Source organism: Gigantopelta aegis, chromosome 3 (assembly GCF_016097555.1).
Source record: "Gigantopelta aegis isolate Gae_Host chromosome 3, Gae_host_genome, whole genome shotgun sequence".
Taxonomy (NCBI): domain Eukaryota; kingdom Metazoa; phylum Mollusca; class Gastropoda; order Neomphalida; family Peltospiridae; genus Gigantopelta; species Gigantopelta aegis.
In genome coordinates, this window is record NC_054701.1 from 17,506,442 (window position 1) to 17,517,670 (window position 11,229).

At 39.3% G+C, this 11,229-nt stretch overlaps 1 protein-coding gene across 2 annotated transcripts in view; it reads left to right on the forward strand.

Annotated features, from left to right (window-relative positions):
- Positions 1–3,958, forward strand: part of LOC121367618 — a 214,510-nt gene extending 210,552 nt beyond the window's left edge. The window contains exons 2-3 of one of the 2 annotated variants that reach the window (XM_041491904.1): positions 1,150–1,379; positions 2,755–3,958. In XM_041491904.1, the coding sequence (XP_041347838.1) occupies positions 1,150–1,379; positions 2,755–2,779 (255 nt within the window). In that variant the 3' untranslated portion in view covers positions 2,780–3,958. Of the gene's footprint in view, positions 1–1,149 lie in introns of both variants that reach the window. The other variant, XM_041491903.1, reaches the window with a different exon arrangement.
- The last annotated feature ends 7,271 nt before the right edge of the window (positions 3,959–11,229 follow it).

An 11,229-nucleotide genomic window follows, 5' to 3' on the forward strand; every position in this document is an offset into this window, starting at 1 on the left:
GGCTACTTTTTTCTATTAGCAGCAAGGGATCTTTTATATGCACTATCCCACAGAATAACACATGCCACGGCCTTTGATACACCATAGCCCATATGGTCCCACCGACGTGGATCGATCCCAGACGAAGCGAGCGTTTTACCACTGGGCTACGTCCTTCCCCTGTCTGTGCAATGTTTGTAATAGTTAAAACTGAATTTTACCTCCAATACGTATTAAAGGCTCAGATTAGAAGTGATATTTGTTTCTTATATTATAATCTGCAAACATATATGTTAGAAACTGAGCAATTCTTTTAAACTTAAACTCATTATGGGACTGAGTATAATTGAAACCCCCCCCACCCCTCAAAAAACAAAAAACACCAAAAAAACCCAACCCCCCAAAAAACGGCAACAAAAAACCACAGTGAGATAAAACAGTGAGATAAAATGAACTGCAATTTTGTGTTTAGCTTTATCACGTACTATTACAGAAAACATTTTGGTTCCGATAGGGAACATGTAGTCTACTGTTATAGCCATACTGTGAGAATGCTTGTTAGTATTAAAAATCAGGAATTCTGGATATATCAGAAATACTCCCGCTACATTTATTTCGTCAAGGATCCTTTATATGCATCATCCCATCGACAGGATAGCACATGCCACGGTCTTTGATATTCTGGAGAATTAATCACATTATGTAATACATACATACATCAATACATACATACATACACCCATCCATCCATCCATCCATCCATACATGTACGTAAGCGGGATCGACCACGTAGCTTGTAGGCCCCATGTATATGGTTGAGTTAAACAGCGTCCTTTTTTATGGATGTCTGGATAGCTCAGAATGTATCGTGGAAAGTCTGCAAGTTGCGGACGATTCGGTGCCACAGGTTCGAATCCCAGCAATTGCACGAGACAATTTGTGAGGCCAGAAATTATTTAATTATCCCCTGCGCCAGTGCGGTAATATCTATGTATGCAATAGTCAAATACGACATACAATATATAGATATTCATACATCATTGCATACATACAATACACATATACATACATACATACATACATACATACATACATAGACATGTATACATTCAGAATGACATTTTAAAATAGTCGTATACTAGTTAATAATATCAACTTTTTTTCTTGTAGTGGCGGTTTCCCTGGCCAGTTTTCATAATTTACCGCCTATCGGTGGCAGCCTACGTCCTGTTCGCCTTCATAAGGGTCATGGTCGTTTCGGAGGACGGTGCCGGCACTGGGTTCAAACTCCAACACCACGTTATGGCGTACATAACCACGTGGACCTACCTCGCGCTCACTCTCCACATGGTGCTCGCCGCCAGTGTCGCCATCTGGTGTCATTGCCGAGCAAGGTCAAGGTTAGAACCAGAAAAATCGATTTCAAACGTAAACACTATTTCAGAAAATCATGTTTGCTCTCAAAGCAATTCACCCTTGTCAAAAGAATTGGACACTTGTGATTATAAGTCTAATACATGTACTAATTTTGAAAATAAGCTAATTAATTCTGAAAGACCGGATTTGAAAATGACAAATAATAATGACGTCACACCCGGCAACGTGACATTACAGCATGTGCAAGACCCAGTCATCATGAAAATCAGGATGCCATGGTATCTTAAAATATCATGGGTCCTTTGGAACATAGTATTTGTTGGTGCTATATTTGTCACCGTTGTGTATTTTAGTGTAATATACCATAGAGTGCAAAAAATACTTGGCCACCCTGGTGTACAATTTGATGATTTAAATGTTCACGGGCTTAATACAGTGTTCGTCTTTGCTGACGTTGTTGTCTGCGCGAGGCCAGTACGTCTGTTACACGTCGTCTACCCCGTCATGTACTGCGTCGTGTATGTCCTATTCAGCGTCATATTCTGGTCTGTGGACCACTCCAACGTTGTCTACAGAGTCTTGCTGGACTGGAATCATCCAGACATCACAATTGGCATCGTCCTGGGTATTGTGGTCTTCACTGTACCAACTCTACAGTGTTTCCATTTTTCTATATACAGGTTACGTCTGTTCATCTGCCAGAAAATCTACGGAGAGGATTATTAAACTCATCAGCAATAACTACGATACATTTGTTGTGTCGGGTTCAGACGACGATTCTGAAATCTAAGAAGTTCGGTTCAAGGGTTTAGGGGCGGGCGCGCGCCCGCCCGCGCGCGCGTGTGTGTGTGTGTGTTTAGCTGTATATATACGGAGAAATACACACACGTGTATAATGCGTGAATCATTTGAGGGCAGATAGTTTGTTATACATTACTGATGTTCCTTACAATCTAGATCCTCCTTGCAAACATTCTTGCACACGCGCCTGATATCATAATATATTGCTATGTTAATGCAAGTCTGGAGATGTTGGTAGATGAGACTGACCTGGTTATTGACGTCTCACATTGCCAATCACTGTGAACAGAACAGTGCCTACGATACCCTAAACTAAGTGAGGTGGCAGTGCAGAAAGAATCAGGGCAACGTAACAGTGGACCTTCTTCAGATAGAAAAAAAAAAAACCCAGGCATCTTTTTTTGGTGGTTTCTGGGATTGCAACTGTTCTCTTGCGCTGTCGTAACGTACAGTCCTGAGCCCAAGTTTAAAAAACGGCGTAAGCCTAGTTTTGCGCGTAAACGTAAATCTACGACTAAACCACAATGTGTATTACTGTTAACAGCACAACAAATACAGTTTGAAATAAACATAATTGATTTTATTTTGTCCTTACAGCGCTCCATCTTCCGTAATGATGTAATTTTCTGCCGGAGATAGATGCCAAACACATGTAAACATAGAACTGGTATAACTGCTAATCACAGAGGGAGGGACGTAGCCCAGTGGTAAAGCGTGCACATGATGCGCTGTCCTTCTGGGACCGATTCCTATCGGTGGTCCCATTGGGCTAGTTCTCGTTCCAGCCAGTGCAGAACGACTGGTATAGCAAAGACCATAGTATATGACATCCAATAGCCGATGATTAATAAACCGGTGTGCTCTGGTGGTGCCGTTAAACAAAATAAACTTTAACTTTTTAAACTACAATGTTTTGTGAAATTGGCATCATGAGAGTGATGTTCGTCAATATGTAGGTGCGATAACATTCTCGTGGTTTCCACGAGAGTTGCGAATACAATTATGTCAGCATTAATCTGTGATATTTATACATATATTTTATCTTAGAAGTGGTTTGCGTACTTTTTTAGCTACAGTATTGTTGTTGGACTATGTTTTTGTTTTGTTTATTTAATCTGTACATAAGGTGAGACGCAAATAAAGAATTTGTCTTTTTATCTTAGAAGTGATTTGTGTACGTTTTTAGTTATTGTGTGGGAGACCGAATGTGTTACGAATACCATTGTATATGTTTTTGTACATACCATTATTATATGTTTTTGTGTGTTGCCAAGGATGGCAACATTTTAAGTCGGGAAGTGTGTAGGATAGTGAAATATATATAGTGTATAATTTCTTATATCTTGAAGGTCAGGATTTGCCTGCTTCATATGGTGGTGGAAATGCACCATGATTGTTTCATTTACTGCATGTATATTTCCTCCCTTTCTATAAAAAGAACATAACCAACCACTCTCTAAGGGCTTACATTATTATGTTTGGAAGACTGGTGCCAGTGCGGACAGCTTTCATGGTCATGTGACATGACCATATGTGGAAAGGGCCAAAGTTCTTTGTTCTTGGTGTGAATCTCACACAAGGCATTCCACTCTGGTCACCGAGCAATCAACACCTAGTTACTCTAGCCATCTTAAGGTTTGGACTCTGGTCGTGTTGGGGCTATACCTGGGGGGCTATAACTACCGGATCTTGTACAATGACTTATAGATCCTGGGGATAAATTATCCTATATGGAAACCCCAGTATTCTGATTTATTTATACTTCTTTTAACTCTACTATTAAAGCCCTTCAGATCCTGAACCTAGTCTTTGTTATTTATAGTTATACTTTTTTATTATATTCATATTTGGGGGTGAACATATAATTATTACCCCCTCACATTTGGTGTCAGAAGTGGGATCTGAAGGCAAATAGAGTTATAGCCCCAATATTTAGTGACAGGTGAAAGAAGATAGACGCCCCCACACGGACCAAGACTTGAACAAGGGACTCCAAACATGCCACAAGATTCAAACGATCACAAGAATCCCAAGATGTAACAAGATTCCCAAGATTCCCAGGATTTCATGGTGTAGAAGAAAAGACGAACAGTTGACTAATGCTTGATACTTTACAGCCAGGAAGAAGAAAACCCCCAAACATTTGAACATTATTTGTTACAAAGGACAGAATCATGTTGATGTTTTGTTTAGTACTGAATAACATATCTTTGTCTTTTAATTAGGATGTCAGTATCATAGTTTAAAGTTAAAACTTAAGATTGATTAAGTATTAATCACATCTGTTCCAACCCGAATTATTCTAAATTTGAAAAGCATATTTCTTTAAAGTAAGGGCTTGTAAGCTTTAACTGGTGCAGGAGGTGTTCATATGTAGTCTTGATACTGGATCCTTTGAGAAACATATAGGTAAGTAATAACTAGGGAAGTATTAGTTTATGGTAAGTCCTTTCTTATGAAGTCCAGACTTTTATTTTTTCAGTGGATGCTTTTATCACTTAATCAGTCAACGTAAAGGTTTGTAGTGGGACCTTTTTTTCCCTCCATCGTTTTCTCTCACTTCCACTTTATCTTGGGAAAAAAACCCCACTTTTTCTTATGGAGGAGGTAAAAAATTAATTTACTATGGCAACCAAGGATGATGGTGAGTAGGAGTCTCTTAGACATGATTTTGAGCAACTTGATTCCAGTTCAGAGAGCAGACCAAAGAAAACGAAACTCTTTAGAACACAATTAGGTATTTGCGGAATAAGCACACTGAAAGAGAATCTGCCAGGTTTGAACCAACTCCACCATCAGGTCCTGAACCACAAGTATTTTTTGTAGCCCAGGGCCCATATTTTCGAAGCAATCTTAACCTACGAAATCGTAAAACCATAGAAAGTAATGACGTCACTATGGCGTGTGCTGTAGTGACGTCACAACCTACGATAGTTTTACGATTTCGTAACGCTAAGATGGCTTCAAAAATATATGGTCACATTAGTCGGTTCCAGGGAAAACTTGGATCAGATATTTACTTGGAGGACTGGATTCGAGACATCACGACTCATCTTCAGTCCCGACATCTAACAGGTGAAAATTCTCTATTTTTCATCAGAGAATATTTAGTAGGTCCAGCTCAGATGGAAATAGATGGGCACGCCGATATTGCAGATCCTGAAGATATTTTCAAAATTCTTCGTATAGGTTTTAGTGACTATGGCAATGATCAGCAGAAGCGATTGCGACTTTTTGGTTGAAAGCAAGAGTTTGACGAGTCTCTTCTGACCTACAGCCATGAGTTGATATGTTTGTATCAACATCTGGAACATGACCAACATTATCAGGAGCAGAAAGAACAAAATTTGGCAGCTATTTTTGTTGAAGGTGTTCGAGATCCTCTATTGCGTCGGGAATTGAGCAGACAGATCCTGGCCAATCCCAATGACTCATTCTTCAAGCTTAACTTGCTGAATTTGACTTCTCGGTAAGGTACAGATCAGGCAAGAGCAATGCAAATGCTGATGCCTTGAGCCGTCGGTGTGTCAAAGGACACTATAGTGATGTGAATCAAGATCAGGAATGGATTGCAGGAAAAGTTGCTAAATCCACTAGCAGCTCAATCATCCCGAGTGATCTAAAATTACGGATTGAGGAACTTATGATTCAAGTGTCGGTCCAAGTGAATAGCTTGGGAGTTTCTGTATCAGGTGTTACAACATGATCTAATGCTCTTGCTCCAAAGCCCGTGGCAGTTAAAACACACCCATCGTATTCAAGTATGAACCTTTGTCAGTTGCAGTTGCAGGATCCTGACATAAAAAGGTTTCTTCAATCCTGGATAACTAACCACAAGGTAAACAGATGGAGAGGGAATCCAGGTCCGTGAAGGTTTTGGTGAAACAGTGGGAGAAAGTACAGGAATTGGGCGATGTCTTCTATCGTGTTATACAAGATGGACCAATACTCAGCACCAGCTTGTTTTACCTCAAGTGTTACAAGAGAAAACCATGCAGGCACTTAATGATGAAGTTGGTCATCAAGGGTATGAATGAACCCTTTCATTGATACAGAAAAGATGTTTCTGGCCAGGAATGACTGTGGACATTGAGAAATATTGTCACAATTGCAACAGATGTTTGCTTGCAAAGTCTAGACCCCAGATTAGACCAACAATGGGAAGTTTTCTAGCCAAGAAACCTTTAGAAGTCTTGGCTATTTACTTTACTTTCCTAGAACCTGCAACTGATAGGCGAAAAAATGTCTTCGTGATGACAGATGTGTTCACTAAGTTCACTCAAGCTGTCCCAACAAGAGACCAGAAAGCCAGGACAGTTGCAGAAGTGCTTTAGTCAGGGAATGGTTTGTGCGGTATGAGATTCGGTGACAAATTCATAGTGATCAAAGCCTAACTCTGCACTATGTATGGTATTAACCGTTAGACTACTGGATTAATTTTGAACAAAAACCACGTTGAGTGGTACAAGTTTATAATTTTTACTCACATATATTCACTTAAATGTTTCATAAATACATGAAATAAAGTTCATATATGAATCGGTAAGTATTATTTTCGTGTCTTTTTTTTGTAATTTTTATTATTTTAGATCGGCTAATGGTGATTAAAATTAGGCAACAAATCGAAAAAGTTGCGTTACTTACGGGCATTTGTGGCCAGCTGTCCAGTATTTATGTCCATTATTCCCGATAACAGTGGTTTTCTGACCAGAATTTTTTTTTAAACCCGAACTACGATTCATATTGCAATATTTGGTAATTTTCGTTGTTGGTAAAACGATCAAATTTATTATCAAATTAGCTGTTACAATCAGCTATCGATCCCTGAAAATTACCGCGACGTGCCGCCATTGTTGTCAAGCGAAAATATACTTGCCGAAAACCACTTTTTGAACTCAAAATTTCAAGGTATTTTCAATTGAAAAAATCAAAACAAAAACCACCATTTTGAAAAAAATCTTTTTTCTTTAATTATATTTCCGTTTCCGGTGAGTGTCGTGTGCAAAACGGCGGGAAATATGAATTGGGGAATGCACTGTATACAGTGTACAGTATATCGACTGACGTGACGTCGGGCGAGATATCTCGCTTGCAGTAGTCAGAAGGTTAAATAAAGCCGGACACACCATACCACCCACAGGACAATGCTCAGGCCGAGAGATTTAACCGTACGATGCACGACTTGCTTCGTACATTAAATCCTTCTCAGAAGAAACACTGGCCAAACTATCTTCCTGAGTTGATATATGCCTATAATGTCACTCAACATTCTTCAACTGGTTATTCACAATACTTCCTCTTCTTCAGCCGAGGGCCAAAACTACTTTTTGAACAACTTTTCGATGATCTTGTTGAGGCAGAAGAAGGCACACCAGATGTTGATGAGTGGATAGCACTCCACCATCAGAGGATGCGGGAGTCATAAGGCATTACAAAGACAGTAAGGCCGGAATGCCAAGTCCACAACTTGTGACATTCCACTTGGTGGCCGTGTGTATATAAAAAATCACCACCAGGGTAGACATAAAATGCAGGATGTTTGGAATCCAAGACCATACAGAGTGGTTGCCAAACCCAATTCTGATGGCCATGTCTATACTCTGGAGCTCATGGATGGGGATGGTTCTCAGAAAATTGTCCACCGATCTGAGATTTTGGACTCCAAAGACATTGTGGTTACTGAGACAGTGCCAACTGTCATACCTGTCGAAGTATCTTCTGATATCCAGTGTGACAACCATCCACAGGATATGGACATTCCTATCCTGAATGCAGTAGCCCAGACACTGAATTCTCCAGATCCAAGCAGAATGCACGAATTGGAAATTGAGAATGCCAATAATGAGAATCTGTTTTCACCACTTCCATTGGATGAGGTTGTTGACATGATCTCGGCGCCTGTCCCATTTAGTTCCGGTACGGACAAAGATTTTGAGGAGGATGTAGTTACCGTAGTACAACCACCAGTCGACAGAAGAGAGGAAACATCTTCATCTTTGGTGACTACACTAGCTCAGCCCAGCCACAACAGAGCCATTCTACAAGGTCGAGTGCTGGTCAACATAGTAACCCTCATCGTCTACCAGTCTCTACAGTTGTTCAAGAGAGAGTAGCAGTATCTACATTAGCCAGCTACCCACATGCTCAGGCCATACGATATTTGGCTCAGACACAGGTGCTCTTGGCACAGTTACTGTTACAGGGGCCGCAGTGACTGATTCTTTGAGTTGCCGAGGACGTCAACATTTCAGGTTGGCATGTGTGTGGGAGACCGATGTTACGAATACCATTGTGATATGTTTTTGTGCATACCATTATGATATGTTTTTGTGAGTTGCCGAGGATGGCAGCATTTTAAAGGAAGGGACAATCAAGGCATTTGACCTGGTGTACACATTCAACGATATATAATGCACATTATTGCTTAATATCAACAAGTTTAATCGTATAGTTAATTAATAAAACGGTTAAATGTGACGGCTATTATATATAACGGGCGCAGACATTTTGTATCATCCCATTGATACGCCCTCTGGCGAGCTGGTGGTTACGTAATACCTAACGTGTCACGTCAGGAATTAGTCTTCGGACTTAAGAAACAAAACATACCTGATTTTTGCGGATGCATTGCAATATTTCTGTAATAAAAGTCATCCCAGTAAGCCAGCGACAATTTTATTTTTAATACAAAATAAACCACCATTGTCAAAGTGTTGAAATAACTGTATTATGGTTTGTACATAAATTAACCCACGTACTGAAATAATAATCGGAGTGTTTTCTTAGTTAATTGGTCTTTTCTTTTCGTGGCCTGTACCTGTGGTTCTTGATTGGCAGGTGTATATTTAGATGGTTCCCAGACACTGTGTCTAGACACACTAAAAAGACGTGCTTTTATGAAGATCACAGGGTATAGTGTGATAACAGCACGGATACACCTCAAATCGTAATAGACATTACCGACCGCCCTGCTTTATTACTGTAAGTAATTCTGTAAAACCCTTGATTAAGTAGACTTTCCCATCTAAAATCAAAACAACTGACCTATTAAGTAGCCCCAAAGAAAAGAAAATTATCACTTGGGTATCGTGAGCGGTCGTTTTTGCTCGAACGTAGCATACCAATAGGCCTAATAATATGCATTTTTTCTTTATTATACTATCAAGTCATTTATGTTGTTTTACAAGTCGGGTTGATGAAAGCGAAGCGCCTTGTCGTAAATTAGAGCGTTTGTTTACACTGTGCATAGAGCAGATGGACGGAGCTGACGTCACTTCGCCCCAAGCTATACCACCGGACATCACAAAAACGAAACAAAATGGCTGCCCCCAGTTAGCAGGAATAATCATGTTTTTTTATTAACTCTAAAATTACGCGTTTTTCATTTGTTAAAGTGTCAGTATGTGTTGGTGGTCCGGGTATGCATCTTTCCAACACATAAATCTCTTGTTTGAGTTTATTCTACCTTTAAGTTGGGAAATATGTAGGATAGTGAAATATATATAGTGTATAATTTCTTTTATCTCGCCTTCATGTAAAATTCTTTAATCTCATTGGTTGTTTGCCGTTGGACAAATCCCTTATACCCCTGTGGGCGGAGCCAAATTCTCTTATACCCCGTCTGTAATATCCAACAGTTTCCAGCCACCCCAGTTAATGCTAAAGCAATAATTAGATTATAAATAACATTGATAATCAATCAATTATACATAATTAATTTTATTTTTACTATAAAATACACTATTTCAATACTTTTAAAAGCTGCAATGTTGAACTCGGCCACCTAATTGCGGTCGTGGTGTTATTGTATTAATGCGCGATTAGCAACAGTTGTTTTTTTGTTTTTTTATTTTTAATATTTTTATTTTTTTAATACATACATTTCTGATAAAAAACAAAAGTTGTTGTTTTTTTGTTATTAATATCTGTTACAGACAATTTCGTATTACAAACATTTGAAGTTAAAGGGACACACCCTAGTTACGGCTAGTTGTTAACCATTACAGCGTTGTTTTTCGCTATTATACCCATTTTTTCACAAATAAAATTGCACTTTACTTACCGTTTATTATTTAGAATATACATTTCCATTCACCTGAAGTGTTTTTTGGTAATCCTGGTAATCCTGGTTTTTGTAATTCCACAAAATGCATTTTTCTTATTTCTTAAAAACGAACACGTTTGAGAAAAAACCGTTGAGCAGACAAGGTCTAATCTATTTTTAGACGGGATATTTCCATTTCAATGTCACAGACGTTGGTATACCACGTGACCGTTATCATTTTGGTTCGGTTTGTTTTCTCGTGCACGGTTCGCGCAATCAACATCCGATTTGTTGTTGTTCATTTGTGAGATTTTTCTTCACAGTTCGTGAACATTTTCAGTAACAATAAAGTTCAGACAAGTAAGTGTCTCAATACAAAACGTTACAAACCCTTAAAACCAATACTTTTGCTAAGTCTTACGATATCTGGAGAGGGGATACAACCAGGACAGAACAGTTGGAACATGTCCAGGAGAGGTGAAAACAACGCACCCCAAGTCTGTGCGCACTCTGTGAAATTTGTCGTGACGTAGGCATTTTTGTGCTTCGAGCGACATCTGCCGGTGACATCAGAATACTAACTTTCAAAATTATTTCAAGCAATTGGGACATGGGGATTCCCATGGTATTTATCGATATAAAACCTGCTTTTTCACTCCATTTGATAAAAACGTGATCTAAGTGTGTTACAGGTTTGTAGATTAACCAAATTATAATTTATTTTCGCTGGATGGAACTAGGGTGTGCGGCTTTAAAAACTCGTTTATCGATGGAACTATTTTTCGTCACTGGCACGTGGTTTCGTTCGCGTCCGCGTGGTACGGCTCCGTTAATAAATTGTTAACAATCATTGTCTGGCGTTATTTTTATTATTTGGCTATATGGTTTAACATGTCGGCAAGATAAATTCGTCGTAGAAGCATCTCTCGGCTCGGGGTAAAAGAACACACACAGGGTACATGAAACGCCATTATAGGCCTACCCCTCGTGATGCTTCTACAACTTATAATATCTTGAAGGTCAGGATT